Source organism: Amblyraja radiata, chromosome 2 (genome assembly GCF_010909765.2).
Source record: "Amblyraja radiata isolate CabotCenter1 chromosome 2, sAmbRad1.1.pri, whole genome shotgun sequence".
Classification (NCBI taxonomy): Eukaryota; Metazoa; Chordata; class Chondrichthyes; order Rajiformes; family Rajidae; genus Amblyraja; species Amblyraja radiata.
The window spans coordinates 59,219,357-59,238,553 of NC_045957.1; the positions used below are offsets into that span (position 1 = coordinate 59,219,357).

Below are 19,197 nucleotides of genomic sequence, written 5' to 3' on the forward strand. Positions count from 1 at the left end.
CTTCGCAGGGTTGATTGGGGCCGGCTCGATGGGGTTGTCCGGGATAATCAGAGATGGACGATGTTGCGATTTTGGGAAGATCCAGGATGATATGGTGTGGGGATGGTCCATTCAGGTTTGCAAAAGCCAAGTCAGGGTTGGTAGTGGTGTTCCACCTGCCAACTGAGTGGAAGCTGTCCAGTTGTTTTGGGTCGGACAGGAGTTGAATGGCAGTATCTGAGGCCCAGTCTTCTAGTGCAGCGCCATCTGAGTTAGTTAAACAGTAGCCAGTAGCAACTGCTGTGGCAGTTAAAGTCTCCGGCGTAGATGCAGGGCGAACCAAAGTCGGGAATGGGGTCTTTGTGGAGCTTGGTAGAAGGTGGCTTGGATACATTGATGACTGTGACACCTTCAACTTGCATTGCTGCCCATTCCACGTCAGTCAGGAGGGGACACTGCAATTGCTTTCCATTTTGCTGTGTTCCTTACAAAAGTGGCAATCCCATGGGTGTCGCTCTTGGTGTAGGCAGCCAGGGTATAACCAGGGGTCTTCAGATGGGGGCTATCACTTTTGTGAGTCTCTTGGAACAAAATTGCAATTACTTTGTGGGTCTGTAACAGATGTTCAATCATGGTGGTCTTGGCCTTGGTGATGGCTTCCGCATTCAGCTGCAGCAGGGTGATGCCATCCGGTTCGACATCTGTAGGTGCCCACCCTAAAAAGGGCGCATGCTCCTGGTTGGTGCCGAGCTGCGGCGACTTAGGTTGCATTAGGGCTGCAAGCTGTTGTTGTTCGCTGTTATTTCTGCTGATGTCATTAAAAGGTGGTGGATGTATGGAACAAGCTTCCAGAGGAGGTAGTTGAGGCAGAGACTATCCCAACATTTAGGAAGCAGTTAGACAGGTGCATGGATAGGACAGGTTTTGAGGGATATGGACCAAATACTGGTAGGTGGAACTAGTGTAGCTGAGACATGTTGGTTAGTGTAAGTTGGGCCGAAGGGCCTGTTTCCACACTGTATCACTTTATGACTGTGATGTTGTAAAAGGTGAAAAAGAGATTAACCTGGATGCAGCATAGGCTTGAGTTATAAGGAAAGGTTAGATCTACTGGAACCTTTTTATTTGGAGCTTAGGAGGCTAGGTGGTGGCCTTATTGAGATGTGTGAGATGTGATCTTTTTCCCAGAGTAGAGGATTCTAAAACAAGAGGGTATTGGTTTATGGTGAGAGGGAAGAGATTTAAGAGGGACCTCGGGAATAACTTTTTCCCTCAGAGGGTGGTCCGTATCTTAAATGAGCAGCCAGAGGAAGCTATGAAGCAGATATAATTACAACTTTTAAAAGACACATACATATATATGGATGGGAAGAGTTTAGAAGGATATGGGCCAAATGTATTCAAATGGTACTAGGCCAGTAGCCAACTTTGTCAGCATAGACAAGATGGCCTGAAGGGCCTGTTTCTGTGCTGCACAGCTCTATGACTCTAGAGTGAACCTCAATGTTGAAGCAGTTGAAGGTCACAAGTGATAGGAGTAGAATTAGGCCATTCGGCCCATTAAGTCTAATTCGCCATTCAATCATGGCTGATCTATCTCTCCCTCCTAACCCCATTCTTCTGCCTTCTCCCCATAACATCTGACACCTGTACTATCAAGTTTGGCTTGGTTGGGAAGATAGTTGTGCTTGGAACTGTCCTTTTGAGGAGCTCCTGCACTCCTTGTCCAGCTGAGTTTTGATACTGGCCAGAGGAGAGGTTTCTCCTTGAATTTCATCAGGGCTCCTGGACACCACATTTGACCATATGTTTATTGTCAATAACAGTCACTCTTATCTCAACCTGATTATAAACTATTCATAAATGTGTGCTTTCAAGTGTTAATTATTACAGTGTTTGACTTCAGATGCATACTGAATGTGAGAAAACTTCAAAGGAGTTTATTGTTTGGGTTTAAGTATGTAAAGCTCTATTACAAGACATAAGTGTGATTTATCACCTTGTGGTAAATATATTCAAAATGTCTAATAAAGAAGGAACATTAAAATAAGTTAAACTCAGGAAATTCCAGTTGTAAAAATACAAAACAATTTGCCACAAAATCTGGGGGAAGTGTTGTTGTTCAAAGATATTTTGTACATCTGGAAGACCAGATAAAAGCTTTGCATCAAAATGCAGGTGGGTAGCCCTCATCTGCCTTGTGGAATACCTTATCTTTTATAATATTTGCAGGAATTTGTCAGTTACTTGTGTGGAATCATCTAAGCTTTTGTACTTCGCATCAGCGTTTTGAAGTTTGAACAGTTTGTAAGGCTGTTGGCATCTAATGTGAAAAGACTCACAGTATCTGTTTTAACAAGCTGTACTTCAAAAGCATTCAACACATTAAAAAAATGTGATATAATCTGGTGATATAATCATTTTGCCGCTGTTAACGTGGCCTTGGTTGTGTTCTTTTGCAGCTCCCGGTGAGCCTTTACTGTGCAAATTTGCTGATGGAGGGCAGAAGAAAAGACAGAATCAAAGCAAATACACACAAAATGGCAGGCCATGGCCCAGAGAAGGAGAGGTGAGTTATTGTATATGATTGAAGTTCTAAAGGAGATTGTAAGGGTAGTGCTAAGGCACTGTCACATGTTTAGTTTTTTTTCCCCTCCACTGTCAAAGGGATTGTTAATGGATTTGTTATGATGAATACAATGATAAGAAAAGGTAGCTGATCCTGCACAATAGCAAGTCTGTGTTGAAGCTGCTAATTTAGAAATTCTATCACTAAATCAAGTCAAGAATACAATCCAATACAATACAATATCCTTTATTGTCATTCAAACAATGAGGCTTTCCTTTTGAGGACATCCGAGATGCCTTTCAGTAGTAAACATGGTTTCCATCTGTTGTAGATGGATCCTTCACCCACGTCATCTCTGTGTCCTACTTTCGACTCTCAATTCACCTCTCCCCATACTCTGTCCAAGGATGGAATTCCCCTGGTCTTCACCTTTCACCCCACCAGCTTCCGCTTTAAAACACTTCATCCTCTGACATTGCCGTCACCTCCAACATAATCCCGCCACCTGACATATCTTTCCATCTCCACCTCCCACCTTTGGCAGAGACCGTTCCCTCCGCAACTGATGTTCCGGATGTGGCTTCCCGTACATCGGCAAGACCAAGCATACACACAGCAACTGTTTCGGCGAACACTTGCACTCGGTTCACCAAGACCTATTGGATCTCCTTGTTTCTAACCACTTTAATTCCCCTTCCCATTCCTAGGTAATCTCTAACAACCCATTACTCCTTCTCCTCTCCTATTTCCCCCCCCCCCCACCTAGTTTAATTGGACATCATGTTCAGCATGGAGATTATGAGCTGAAGGACCTGTTCCTGTGCTGAACTGTTCTATGCTCTATAATTTATAATGGCTAATTTGTAAAAGCATCTCCGAGTTGCAGAGGCAAAGTTCACTGGAAAATAATCATTAATTTGGTGCCACCTGGTGGAGGTTGGAGTTTGTTTTCCTTCTACTGCTTCCCTGGTTGGGTTCACTGGATCTTTGCAGGGAATCTGATGTCAGGCTGTAGTGTTCTTATTATCACATTTTAGGGAGAGGTTCCCTGGAGCTTAGTTATTCATTAAATCAAGGTGCATGAAGTTGAGGGGATAATAGCTATTACCATAGTCAATTTGGGCAAAAGACCACCTATTCGGCAGTAATGCAGTTATCAATCACTATGCGAAGAACCTTTGCCAAAACATAATAATCAAACAAAATTACAAAAAATAAGGCAATGTGCAGAACTAGGTTTAATTTTGTTCTTAAATCGAATGTGAGTGAACAAATCAGTTTCAACTTTCAAAATGTCAGAAATAAAAATTTTATTTCCAGAAGAGTAAGTTAAATAACCATTGTTTACTAGATTAAAATAATTAATCACACATTTATAACCCGCCACTTCACTTTTTTGTGGCTTAAATTCATATGCAGTTGCTGGATGTTATTTTATTCCTCCCATCTTCCACATGGCTCTCATTATTCTCTGACAGAACGGGATTATGACAGCCTCCTGACCCTTTCTGTAACCATTGTGTATGTTTATTCTGAGATAGGAAAAATATCAGGTCATTCTGCTCCTTCTTTAAGGTAAACCATGACTGATTTGTACCTCAAATCCATTTACCCGTCTTTGCTTCATCTTTTTTTCTTGCATTTAACAATCCAATTCTAAGCAATCCATCATTTGCAATTTTGAAAATGTCACGTTTAAACCCAGCATCCACAGCCTTCATATTATCTTATAATACAAACAGAAAATGAGATATCCAAAAGCTGATGAATGAAAAAATGTTTCCTGATGTCCAAAGTAGTCCATGACGTATCAGTGCTCATTGTTATCTTATGTTTATATAGGAGCGTATGGAGGTAATTATGTAATGTTAACTTGATGAGCACCGTGAAATTTAGTTTTTTTAAATTCTTATTTGCAGTATAAAATGAAGTTATCTGAAATATCAAATCATCTTTACCACTTCCATTATGCAGCAACATTCTACACTATAACATTTTATTTTCCAATTACTGTATGCAAGAACCTTGAATTGGTAAATGAATAATCCCATTGTATGGATTCAGTCCCACATTCTTGATACACTGTGCAATGTGAACTTGTCACGTTATGTTTTCTTTGGTTTTGAACAGGCCACTTGTGAACATTAATGACCAAATCAATTCATCTTTCTTATTACACATTGCTACATCTAAAATACCTCTCGGAATGCACTATAGACTTTAGAGTGGAAACAGGCCTTTTGGCCCACTGAGCCCACGCACTATCCTACACATTAGGGGCAATTTTTAATTACAGAAGCCAATTATCCTACAAGCCTATATGGAGTGTGAGAGAAAACCGGAGCACCCAGAGAAAGCCCATGTGGTCACAGGGAGAACATACAAACGCCTTACGTAGTCAGGATCAAACGTGGGTCTCTGGAGCTTTATGACAGCAACTCTACCTCTGCTGCATCATGCAACCCAATGTTGTTCTTTGGAATGTTTGTTCCCCCATTGTTACCGTAAGTTCCACTAGAAATAGCAACTCTTATGCACTCCATGAATTTTCTCCAAAGTACTGTTCTTCATTTGAACAGCATGAACACGCTGAGTCCATAAAATAATTTCAGATACTATCCAGAACTCAGGGGAGTGGTATTGATTTTCACATTGGCAGAGCCAGGGGACCTGCCTGAGTGCAAGGATAAAAATCTTTGTGAGTAAAGTTTCAAAACAGCATTGGTCTTTGAAGATTACCACTGAGTTTATAGAAATAAATCTATTTCATTTACTCTTGCAAATAGCAGCTTATTTTTGTTTTAAACAGAGCCCAGCGCTTGGTGTCACCATAATCATGATTCCTATGCATTTAGAATATTTTCACGGTGTGGTGACAGGTATATCTTATGTTTAAAATTACCTTCAAATTTGCCATGACAGTGCTGATGTAAACAGCGTTCTGTGCTATATTATACGTCAACAATGATATGAAAGGCTTAGCTTTCAGCATGTGGAACAAAAATGCTGAAGAAGGGAATCCAGGGAATGGATCCTACTACGTATAGGAACTGTGTGCAACTACTTTCAGTGAAAATTATGTCACTTTTGCTTGTACTTTTGGCAAATATATATTCATTTAAAATCTGTCCTTAAGCATTCATAGATACTTCTAAAGTAGTACTCTTGAGCAATCTTTTGTTGCCTTTTGCATGCTGACCTAATTTGCTGCAGGCTCATTGGCAGCACATCCTGAAAGAGCATTTAGTTTATTCGTGAATTCCATCCAGAACCATTTTGGATTTGAAATATTTCAATATTAAGGAACAAATCCAAGCCCAAGACTGCGCTACTGCAATTAGAACTGCAAAGGAGACGAGGAGAAATGTCTTTAGTCATTTAGAGGGTGGTGAGTCTGTGGAATTCATTATCACAGACAGTTGTGGAGGCCAAGGCAGTGGGTGTTTTTAACAGGTTCTTGATCATAATCGTAATTTATTAGCCAAGTATGTTTTGCAACATAAGAGGAATTCGGTTTGCCATACAGCCATACCAAAAAAGCAACAAAACACAGAACTACATAAAAATTTGACATAAACATCCACCACAGCGGCTCCTCCCCATTCCCCACTGTGATGGATGGCAATAATGTCTTATCTTCTTTCCTCCTTTTCTCCCGCCGGGGGAGTCAAACCATCTGCAGTCGGGACAATTGAAGCTCCCGCTGCCGGCGATCGAAGCTCCCGCGTCAGGCGATTGAAGCTCCCAAGTCGGGCGGTCGAAGCTCCCGTGGCTTGGAGCTTCCGAAGTCGGTCTCTAACCGGGGACTGCGAGCTCCACATTGTTAAAGTCCCCAGGCTCCCGCTGGCAAAGGGATCGCCAGCACACGATGTTAAAGACTGCAGGCTCCCGCAGTTGGAGCTCTGAGGTCCCAGCAAGAGGCCGCCAGCTCCACGATGTTAGGCCACAGTGTAGACGGAGCTATGACGTGGAAAAAGTTGCATCTTCGTTGATGAAAGATATTTTAAAAAGTATCCCCCACCACCCCCACAAAATACAAAACTAAAACATACATTTTACAACAAACGAAAAACACAAAGAAGGAAAAAGACAAGACAGACCGGTGGTGAGGCAGCCATCGTACGGTGCCCCCTGGTGATTAGTAAGGGTGTTAAAGTTTACAAGGCGAAGGCAGGAGAATGGGGTTGATAAGGAAACATAGATCAGCCATGATTGAATGGCAGAGTAGACTTGATGGGCTAAGTGGCCTAATACTGCTCCTATGACATGGACTAAAGTAGATTTGAGCTGAATCCAGGAATGTACTTAAGTGCAGCATTTTACAATTTCTGATTTCAAAATCTGACAAGTCAATAACATGCTGCAGCAGCGGGCGTTAAAATAAATAAAGAAAAGGTCAAGGATGCAAGTGAGTAGAGGGTGGGAACATGAAGCTTAAGTTCAAATGAGAGTAAGTTCAGAATGAGAAAGGGCAAAGTAATCATTGTGGTGGCCCATGGTGGTTAGCCACTCGGCTATGGGGGTTGGGTCATGTGACTTGGTTTGGCGGGAAGAGCGGGTCACGGGTGTCCCCTGGGGTATATATACTGCTGGTAATGCCTTTGCCCCTTGTTGTTGGTTCTGAGACCTGTTTTGTGTTAACTTAATAAAGACCACTTTGACAACACGTGTCTCGCTATATCATACAGGATAGCAAAATGGGTAATAATAATCAGAGTCTACCAAGAACAGACAGAGCAGACATAAGCATATACTTCCAAATAGAGTGAGAAAAGGGAATGACGGTGAATAATCAAAACTGAGGACATTATTCGAATGTACACAGCATGCATGTCACGATGGGCGAACGGATCATGCAAACAGAAATAAATAAGTATTATTTTATATTATTAAATAAGTATTATTTTTTACTATTAGGTATTATCCTGAATTAAATAATTCAGGTTAGCTTCTTTTTAGAAGTAAAATAAGAAAGGAAGGCAGGTTTGCTCTAACATTAAAGAATGGCAGCAAAGAGGAAGGACCTTTGTTCAAAAAATTGAGAAATAGAATCAATTTGGATGGTGTTGAAAACATCAATGGGTAGAAAGTATTGGGACGAGTTGTATGTAGGCTTATTATAAACATTGTTGGTAAAGCAGAGTACAGTATACATCTGGGAACTAAAGGTGCACGTACCAAGGTTAGTGTCATAATCATGAGAACTCTAATGTGCACATAAACTGGCCAATAAAAACCGAAAATGCCAGAAACACTCAGCAGGTCAGACAGCATCTATGAGAAGACAGAATTAATGTTTCAGTTCAAAGACTCTTCATCATAACTGTTCTATTGAAAGGTCTTTGATCTGAATCATTACCTGCTGAGTGTTTCTGGAATTTTCTGTTTTTATTTCAGATTTCCAATATCTGTAGTTACAGATGGGGCAATTTAAGTTAGTAGTACCAGTGTAGAAGATGAATTCATGGAATGCATAAAGAATTGTTTTCTAATTATAAATAATATGACCAAAGAGAGAACAGGTTATTTTTAGATGTAGTTTCGGAATGAAAATGGTTAATTCAAGGTTTGGTGGTTTAGAGGCCATTTGTAACAATGTTGATAATATGAAAGAGCTTTACGTAAACAATTGAAAGTGATTTAGTTCAATCAGAAATTAGTGTCTTGAGTAAGTTAATGAGACTGAAAAAAACCCCCATATGTCTAGGACATCATGACCTGCATCATTGTGTTTGAAGGAGATTATGGAGAAAGTGACTGCATTGGTTGTCATCTTCCAAAATGGAATAGATGGTGCCAAAGACTTGAATGTACTTCGAGTATTTAAGAAAGGAGGGAAAAAGAAACAGGAATCTTTCAACCAGTTATCCTGACACTAGATTACTCCCTTGACATAAATGTCAGTGCCTTGTCCAGAATATTAAGGAAATAGTAACAAAGCACTCATAAACTAGTAATAGGATTGGGCACAATCCACATTAATTAATAGGAGGAATTATATTTGACAAATCTGTTAGAGTTTATTGCGGTTGTAAAAGGCAAGCAAGAGATGGAAAAACAATTAGAAACATAGAAACACAGAAAATAGGTGCAGGAGTAGGCCATTCGGCCCTTCGAGTCAGCACCACCAATCAATATGATCATGGTTGATCATCCAAAATCAGTACCCCGTTCTGGATTTTTCTCCATTTCCCTTGATTCCCTTAGCCCCGAGATAAAAGGGGTTGACAAATTAGAAGGATGGAGTTCAAGGGGAAGAGAGTACAGGAAAAGTTACGAAAGACACCCGAATTAATGGGACGGAATGTTCAGGAAGGGATAAGAGAGTAAGGTCTGGTGAAATAGGAACCAGTGTGAGACGGGAGGTGAATACCGAATTAAAAGTGTTATATATAAATGCCTGAAGAATAAGAACTAAAGTGGATGAGCTTGCGGCTCAATTAGAAATTGGTAAGTATGATGGTGTGGGAATTACAGAAACATGGCTGCAAGAGGATCAGAGCTGGGAACTAAATATTCAAGGGGTATACATCCTATTGAAGAGACAGACAGGTGGGCAGAGGGGGTGGGATGGTAAGGAATGAAATTCAGTCCCTTGCGAGGGGTGACATAGATTCAGAAGATGTAGAGTCATTGTGGATAGAACAGAGAAATTGAAAGGGTAAAAAGACCCTAATGGGAGTTATCTGCAGGCTCCCAAACAGTAGCCTGGAGGTAGGGTGCAAGTTGCATCATGAGTTAAAATTAGCGTGTAACAAAGATAATGCTATGGTGGTTACGGGAGATTTCAACATGCAGATAGACTGGGAAAATCAGGTTGGTACTGGACCCCAAGAAAGGTAGTTTGTAGAGTGCCCATGAGATGGATTCTTAGAGCAGCTTGTACCAGAGTCTACCAGGGAGAAGGCAATTCTGGATTTAGTGTTATGTAATGAACCGGATTTGATAAGGGAACTCAAGGTAAAGGAGCCATTAGGAGAGACCTAAATATAACATTTTAATCTGCAATTTGAGAGGGAGAAGTTAAAATCGGAAGTGTCAGCATTGCAGTTGAACAAAGGGCACTATGAAGGCATGAGGGAGGAGCTGGACAAAGTTTACTGGAAAGGGACCCAAGCAGGGATGACGGTGGAACAGCAATGGCAGGTATTTCTGGGAATAATCCAGAAGAGGCTGGATTATTTCATTCCAAAGAGGAAGAAAGAATCTAAGGGGGAAAAGAGGCAACATCTTCAATGAAGCTGATCACTGCTAGCCTACGTCATCGTTTGAAGCTGGTCATTTTAAATTCAAAGTCTTTTGATTTTTTTAAATTTTTAATCAGTAATAAATCGAGAATAAGTCGAGAGATAAAGCATAATATGTTATGTGAAGGTGCTCTCTGCCTAGAGGGGAAAAATGTCAATCAGAATATGTAAAAATGTAATTGTTACCGCGTGGTGTTTTTGCGAAGATGTAAAGACAACCACATATACACACACATATACACACGTACATGATCAGACTTTTAATAAGTATATGATATGATACTATTTATGCCTATCAACTGTCATGTCATTTCATGTTGTTTCCCAAAATGCCCCAGCCAACCTTCAATGTTTATGAAGGAACTGCAGATGCTGGTTTAAACCGAAGATGGACACAACATGCTGGAGTAACACAGCAGGACAGGCAGCATCTCTGGAGAGAAGGAATGGGTGATGTCCTGTTCTGAGTTACTCCAGCATTTTGTGTCAACTTTCAATGTTAATGTTTATGCTGAAACCCCGAGGTTCTATTTGTACAACATCACCATCAGACTTAATACAAGTTATTTTGTATGATGGGTAACCCTTTTCTGAATTTGATCTAAAACAATTGTTTGGATTCTTTCAACAAAACTGATGTAGAAATACATCTTGTATACATTCCAGGAATTGTTAGTACTAATTTGATTGATGATTGGATTAAAGTCCCATACGATTACTGTATTACTCCTATTACAGACACCTCTAATTTCCCCATTTATGTCATGTCCTACATCACAACTCCTATTTGGAAGCTTATAACCAGTTTTCTAAGTTTGCTGCTTTTTAAACCCACCCAAATTAATTGTATAATAAAATCTGCTGAGCCAATATTCTTTCAAACTACTGTACTGATATAATTCCTTCGACAGCAATACTCCATAAGCTTTTCCTTTCTCCAGGCCATTATAAATGTTGAATACCTGGAATAATGATGTCCTAGCTTTGATCATTCTGCAGCTATGTTTCCGTTGTAGCAATTAGATTATGCCCATATGCCACTATTTGTGTCATTGATACATCTACTTGATTGCTGATGTAGCATACATTTAAGGAGGACAAAAATGCCAGAGAAACTCAGTGGGTGAGGCAGCATCTATGGAGAGAAGGAATAGGCGATGTTTCGGGTCGAGACCCTTCTTCAGACTGATGTTGGGGGGGGGGGGGGGGGGCGGGAGGGGCTAGAAAAATAAAGGAAGAGATGGAGACAATAGCGATCGCCAAGCCTGCACTTGGTCTCACCGATGTAGAGCAGTTGACACCTGGTACAGCGGATATAGTAGATGAAGTAGGAAGAGGTGCAGGTGAACCTCTGCCTCACCTGGAAAGACTGCTTGGGTCCTTGGATGGAGTCGAGGATGGAGGTAAAGCGATAAGTGTAGCATTTCCTGCGGTTGCAAGGGAAAGTACCAGGGGATGGGGTGGTTTGGGTGGGAAAACATGAATTGACCAGGGAGTTACGGAGGGAGCGGTCTCTGTGGAAAGCAGAAAGGGGAGGAGATGGGAAGATGTGGCCAGTGGTGGGATCCCATTGGAGGTGGCGAGAATGTCGGAGGATTATATGTTGTATGCGATGGCTGGTAAGGTGGAAGGTGATGACAAGGGGGACTCAGTCCTTGTTATGAATAGGGGGATGGGGAGTGAGAGCGGAGCTGTGGGATATTGAGAAGACCTTGGTGAGAGCCTCATCTATAGTAGAAAAGGAGAACGGTTCCCTAAAGAAAGAGGACATCTGCGATGCCCTGGTTTGGAACACCTCATCCTGGGTGCAGATGCGGCGTAGACGATGGAATTGGTTTTAGGGGATAGAGTCCTTACAGGAAGCAAGGTGGGAAAAAGTGTAGTCCAGATAGCCATGGAAGTCAGTGGGTTTTTAATAGATGTCGGTCAGTAGTCTGTTACATGCGATGGTGAGGTCTAGAAACGGTAGGGAGATGTCGGAAATGTTCCAGGTGAATTTGAGTGCCGGATGGAAGTTATTGGTGAAATGGATGAAGTCAGTGAATTCTGCATGGGTGCTGGAGGTAGCACCAATGCAGTCGTCAATGTAGCGGAGGTAGAGTTCAGGGATAAGGCCACGGTATGCCTCGAACAAGGATTGTTCGATGTTCCCTACAAAGAGGCAGGCATGGCCATAGCTACGCCTTGGATTTGGAGGAAATGGGAGGAGTCAAAGGAAAAATTGTTGATGGTAAGGACCAGCTCCACTAGGCGGAGGAAAGTATTAGTAGACGGGGATTGGTTGGTTCTGTGGTGAAGTAGAAATGGAGGGCTTAAGACCCTCCTGGTGGATGATGGAGGTGTAGAGTGACTAGACATCCATGGTGAAGATGAGTGAGTGGGGGCCTGGAAAACGGAAATGAAGGAGCTGAAAAGCATGTGAGGTGTCTTGGGCATAGGTAGGGAGAAATTTGAACAGAGGGTTAGGATGGAGTTGGGGTATGTAAAAATAAGTTCGGTGTTACAAGAACAGGCAGAAACAATGGGTCTGACAGGACAGTCGGGTTTGTGGATTTTGGGGAGAAGATAAAATCGGGCCGTGCAGTGCTGGGGAACGATGAGGTTGGGGGCTTGGGAAGGCAGGGAGCCGGAAGCGATGAAGCCAGTGATGGTGCTAGAGATAATGGCCTGGTGCTCCTCTGTGGGGTCATTTAGATATATTTAGCATACATTTAGATATATTGCTCTCAAACTTCTCTTTTAAATATAACTTTATTTGCTGCTTGTCTTTTGTTCATTTTAAAAAAAATTCTTATTACATTTCTCATTTCCACTTCCAGTTTTAATTCCCTCTCACTTAATTCTTCTCTCAAATACCCAAAGAGCAATGTTATTATGGAATTCTCTACCTAAGAGGTATTTGAAGTCTCAGTTGCTGAATATATGCAATGCAAAGATCAATAGGTTTTCAGTTACTGAAGGAATATACAGGAAATTGATACTGAGATAAAACATCAACCTTGATGTTGATAAATGGTGAATTTCTTAATGCGGGTTCAGTGGGAATACTCTTGGTCCTACTTAGGTTCTTATGTTAAAATCACTAAAAAAAATGATGTGGCCGTTTACCTTTGCTTGCTCTACAGTTTACACATTGGTTGCAACAAATTACAAATCGCAACAGTCGGTGATGTTTTAAAGTATTTATTTGGCTGTTGAGTACTTCGAGAGATCCTGAGATGGTGAAAAATGATTTGCTGTCAGTTTCTCCTTATGTAATTGACATGTTCCTTACATTAGTCTAACTCTCAAATAAGGTTACAAGTATAACAATTGGTATTATTTATTAGAATAAACAGAGATTTATTAATAGAGAGTAATTCTCATGCAAATGACAGAAACTGATAGTGTAAGCATTATGATTGTGAGGCCATATTTACATACATTTACACATTTCATTGGTGCTGCATCATTGTTAAAATTTAATAGAATAAAACTATTAAATATGCCATTGGTGTTGTGCAGAACTAATTCTGAATACAGTATGTAGATGCCTTGGGTGCTTTGTTGTGACTATGTATCATTTCATAAAGTGGGCCCTGAAGGTCTTGGTTTCAACTCAGTGTTCACACCTGCTCCCTGCATCAGACCTTTGAATTGTTCTCCAAAATTTCAAGCAGAAAATCTCAGTGAACAGACTACCTAAGCTGATGTTAAATGCCAATTCTGTAATGCCGAGATACCATAGATGTGATTTTCACCTCGTGACAAATACAAGGAGAATAAACCCACTATTCCTGTACTTGGCATTTGAAACCTTTCAAATGCCTTTGAGTCCTTCAAGTGGGAAACATTATGGAGAATTAGTTATGAATTTAGCAGTCCCCAGAAATGTGTTATAATTTTCACATTGCTACAGCCAAGTGGTGATCTGAACAAATATGGTCCACTATGGTCCCAATCTAATTCAGAGCAGCAATGCTCCACCATCATCATCAGAAGCCTTCTCATCTTCCTCACTACAATACTGCAGCATCTCTCCATAAGCTTCTTGCTGGAATGGAGTTAAATTGAAGGCGGAATGGGAAACTTCAACTTGTACCATCTTCAGTCCAAGAACTATATTGGTCCAATTCTAGTTATCAAATTAGGTTGGAAGCCTTTTCTAAATCATTATTGACTCCTCCTCTGAAGCATATGGGAAAAAAAGAGCCTCAAACTAAACATCCAAAGACAAAGGCCTTCTGCCCTCCTGCCACACAATACTGCTTCATCAAGATGAATAATTACACCCCTTTGAGCTTGGATCATCTTTCATACCTTGAGAGCCACGTCTCAGCAAAAAAGGACATTCAAGAGAAGTTTACCATTACCACTATTGTGCCAGAGTCGTCGTCACACTGAGGAAAGGTGTGTTTGACGACCAGGATTTCAAACTAATCCCACAGTCTATCCAGCAGCTGAGATCTCACCTTGCTTCAAAGCATAGGACTGCTTTTAATTTGAGACTTTACTCTGAGGCCCAACACTTAAACAAATTCCACAGGGCTTTCTCAAACATGGAGGAGGCGAGCATACTAAATAGTATTTATATCATAAAAACAGATCAATGATGCAGATTGCCAGATCATTATAATTGATTTCTGTGTTATGTTATCACAGCACTATCTATTGTCACTAGCTCACCAATATCCAAGCGCTGATTGGGTTTTGTCATGTTCACTCAGTTTCAGCCATCTTTACCACAAAGAACTAAATTCCCACATAAGGTGACATCAATACAACCTTTCACCATGTGCAGTTCTGGTCAAATTGTGTTATCACAGCATGTGATCCTGAAACTTGAATCTCAGATTAAACTTTTAAAAACGTTTTATAAGAAATTTAATACGTGGGACAAGATTGAATTAGGGAGTGGGATTGGGGTTAAGATTTGTGTCGATGTGGAACAAGAAGATGGTGAGGAACTCTGAAATTTCAAACACATCACTTGTTTCTAAATTTCAATTTAGATGCTCACATCTATTGGGAGAGGAAGGACGAGATAGTTTCAACTGGTACCATCTTGCTGTTGGTATTGCTATTCCCCCTCCCAAACCCCGCCATTGAAACATCAACCGCACTATACCTTGTTATTACAAATTCTGTTCTTGGGTTATTGATTGTAGCAAACATTCCTACACAATCTTCATTCATTGAATTCCAGGACGAACAGACCTCCAGTTATAGATAAATCTCCAAACCCCAGTGTGCATAACCTTACCACGAGCCAGCACCCTGCTGCGTTTACACCAATGTTTGCAAGCAGGTTTGCAAGCTGTGACAACAAGTAGCTGCCAGAATGGCGGTGGTGTGAATGCTATGAATGGTCCCTGTAATTCTGTGCTGTGGTGTGTGCTTCAAATGACTGTGACCAGTTCCCGCTGCTAACGTTCATACAGTTGTGCCCAGCTTGGTTGACATTACAAATGTTGGCCTGAGAAGAATTGCTGAAGAATGAAGTGATCTTGACACTCTGTTAATACTACTGTCCCTTTGATGAATGTTAGCTACACCTCTTTGTAGCAGATGGTGCAGCTTCGAAAATATTACTGCTTACCCTAACACTGTGGAGGCAGTTCCCTTGGCCATTGCCAAGTAGAGTGTCTGGCTCCATAGATATGCTTCTTGGCATAATGTCAGGTGCAGATGGTCTGATTTATCTGTCATCTGATCCTCCTGGAACACTTCTTCCAATTTCCTCCTTGTGCAAAATCCAATTATGGTGCACGTTGACAGCAAACCGTATTTCCACAAAAATAAAACTGGCTGCATTTATGAGTTCCTTTCCTCATAGGAGGCAGTCTAGCAGGGTGTCCATTTTAAGTTTAAGAAGATTTTAAACTCCCAAGAGGACTGAAAGTGAGATCTGCAACTTAATTACTTACACAGATAAGGAAACATTCCACAGCCAGAGGAAGGCATATTTGCAGTGCTCAGTGTGTAGCAGAGCAGTTTGAAAAAAAAACACATTTTCTTACTGATTTACTTCTCATGCAGTTGTTTCTGCCAAATGTTTTGTTGGGGCTTTCTTAATCCATCATAATTGCAAAATAAATATATTGTGCAGTGTGTCAGTGAACAGTACAGAAATCTTTACAATTATAATTGGGAGAGTTAATAACTACCACGATCCTTGCATACAAAATGAAAAGGTTGTTTCAGATGATAGTAGCTATTTGCCCTGTGTTCATTTAACTGTCCAGAAAGATAGTCTAACCTTCTTTCTCCACTGTAGCAGCTGTGTTATGTCTCCAATATTCTGACTGCAAGTATATTCCATGCATTCTCTCTTTGTATGAAAATGAAAACATTTGAAACCAAGTCCTGTTGCAACAATTTAAAATAAGGTTAGGGATTAGCTTTTTCTGGATCCATATCTATACATAACTAAAACTCTGACCTTGTTATTTTCCGGTTTGGCAGTCTTTTTATTTGCGCAAAAACAGTTCGCAATAGCGCTATGATTTTTCACCAGTTCACTCGCCGTTCTCCTGTGCTGCGAGTGCACCAAGTTTTGTTCCGATCGGTTGAATGTCGTAAAAAGTTAGCGAGGTTTAAAAATCTTAAAAACTGCGCATGCGCAGATCGATCTCTTCTCCTGCCAGTCAGTGCCGCGAGGATTAGTCTCTTGCCCTGTCACTCCCCGGGACGGACTGCCCTTCCTGCGCCATCGCGTCTTTACTGAAACTGAAGATGGCCGACGGAGGTTTCCAACTGGACTTTCGGAGGGACCCGAAACAGCCCCAAGCAGCTCAGCCCAGCCCAGCCCAGCCCCAAGCAGCCCAGCACCGGAGACGGACCAAGCCCAGCATCGGAGACCCAGCACAGCCCAGCGTGGGAGACCCAGCCAAGAGTCAGAGACCCAACCCAGAGTCGGAGATCCAGCCCAGCCCTGAGTCGGAGATGTCGCTGATGTCGCCGAATGGAAAGCGGAGATTCTGATCACGGCGGAGGAGAACGACCAACGACCAGCGCCCGCTGTGATTCCCCATCACACTGCCAATTCCAGCCACTACCCCTCTGGTCCTCCTTGCTGACACCTCCCCCCTCCCCCTTGATGCCCCCCTCTCTCCCATGGCTTTTCTCTGTCTTTTCTCCAAGCTCCCACACCCCTCCCCCCCACAAGCTTCCCTGCCCACAAACCTCCACGCCCACACAGACACACTCCCGCCCACACGCACATCCCCCGCCCATACACACCCACCCCCCCCCCCGCACACACACACTCCCACACACACACACCCCCACCACACCCCCCCCCCACACATTCCCCCACACACACTCCACCCCCCACACAACCTCCTCCCCTCCTACCCCACACCCCCCCCACCCGCCACACACCCCACTTCCCTCCCCTCCCACATATAAAGAGGAGGGGGAGGGAGTGCTCGGGGATGAGGGGAAATGAGCCACGCCTGTGCAGTTAGGGGCTATGCGTGAGTGGTGGAATATTGCGTTGGGGGAACGGGTTGCATTGGGGGAACGGGTGAGTGGTGGAATATTGCGTTGGGGGATGGGTTGCGTTGGAGGACCAGGCCTCCCGTGTGACTGAGACCCAATATAAAACTACCTGCCAGATGCTTCTTATCTAGGTTAACGGTTGAAGTTTTTCCATCCATTTTTTATTGCTTCAGACCTCTTAGCAAGGATCAGTTTTGAGACTGCACTCACTCTAACATTTATTTCTTGAAGGCCGGAGCCATTTGCAGAAATCAAGGTGCAGTCAGAATATGACATTGAATAGATTTATTATTACTCCCTCTGACCGTTACATTATTGATTCGACCTGTTTAGTATTGATTTGGCTTTTTAGTTTATTGGTTGTTTTCTTAACTGCTGCTTTGTATTTGTTTAACATCAAATTCACTTTGACTCTTAAGATTGATAAACTTGATGTAGCTCCCATTTTTTTTGCTATATCAGCACCTTTCATGAAATATACATGACATCTACTGCAGTAAAGTTTAGTTGCTTTTGCTAAATCTACTGAGATTTGTGGTTGACAATGGAAAACTGAACACAGAGGAAAATAATGAGTAGATATGGTCAGCATAAACACGTGAAACTAAATTATTCTACATTAGTTATTCTGATAAAATATCAGTACAGAAAATTGTGAACAGTTAGTACCTAATTGAAAGCAAGCAAAAGGCCATTGCTCTTCGATATACAAAAACAAAAAACAGCAGTTGCTAGTTAACACATAACAGAACATAAAGTGCTGCAGTAACTCAGTAGGTCAGACATCTCTGGAGAACATGGATAGGTGACCCGAAACGTCACCTATCCATATTCTCCAGAGATGCTGCCTAACCTGCTGAGTTACTCCAGCGCTTTGTCCTCTTCAATGGAACATGTGGACTTGCCAGACCAAATGGTCTCCCACCATGTTGTAATTATTCTGTGATTCTGTCGCGTGTGATTAGCCTATTCTTCAATGGCCCAGGATGTTGGCAGCAGTCAAAACTGCTACTGCCTGCTTGTGACAGTGATATCAGGGCTCGTGGCCAGTGAATCATTTACTTTAGTACATTTGTAACTTTTTAAAATAATATCCTTTTCTTGAAGGGAAGTGTAATGTGGCTGCAACTGATCATGAATGTCAATCAGAGAGGTGTGATTGCTTGCCAGCAAATTTAACATGATGTTAAAAGAAGCAGGCCATTATGTTTGGACCAGAAGGATGCTGATAGGTTATGCACAATAAAATACTTGTGCATTTGCAAACAGGCCTTAAAGTAGAGATTCATTGTCAAGGAGCACAGAGAGGAGAGAACCCAGCTTTGCAGAACACATTTTGTAAAGTGTCATACCCATCCTTTCCAGCAAGGAAATAGTTTCAACTTTTAAAACTGAGGACCCAATCATGATGCAATATCAGATAGCTGATGTGTCTTCTTCCTTTTCAGCCTAATCAATTACACAGGTACACAAAATTGCTGGAGAAACTCAGCTGGTGCAGCAGCATCTATGGAGCGAAGGAGATAGGCAATGTTTCGGGCCGAAACCCTTCAGACTGATATGGGGTGGGGGGAGACGGGGAGAAGAAAGGAAAAAGGAGGAGGAGGGGCCCGAGGGCTGAGGTAGGAAAGGGAGGAGACAGCAAGGGTTAACAGAATTGTGAGAATTCAATGTTCATGCCACCAGGATGCAGACTCCCCAAGCAGAATATGACGTGCTGTTCCTCCAATTTCCGGTGTTGCTCACTCTGGCCGTGGAGGAGGCCCAGGACAGAGAGGTCGGATACGGAATGGGAGGGGGTTGAAGTGCTGAGCCTCCGGGAGGTCAGGTTGGTTAGTGCGGACCGAGCTGAGGTGTTCGGCGAAACGATCGCCAAGCCTACGCTTGGTCTCACCGATATAGATCAGCTGACATCTAGAG

The 19,197-nt window shown here is 42.1% G+C and overlaps 1 protein-coding gene across 7 annotated transcripts in view; it reads left to right on the plus strand.

The window, feature by feature from the left end:
* Positions 1-19,197, plus strand: part of rbms3 (RNA binding motif single stranded interacting protein 3) — a 1,345,529-nt gene that overhangs the window by 1,212,650 nt on the left and 113,682 nt on the right. For all 7 annotated transcript variants that reach the window (XM_033047243.1, XM_033047268.1, XM_033047258.1 and 4 more), the window contains one exon: positions 2,442-2,548. In XM_033047243.1, coding sequence (XP_032903134.1) covers positions 2,442-2,548 — 107 coding nt within the window. The remainder of the gene's footprint in view (positions 1-2,441; positions 2,549-19,197) is intronic.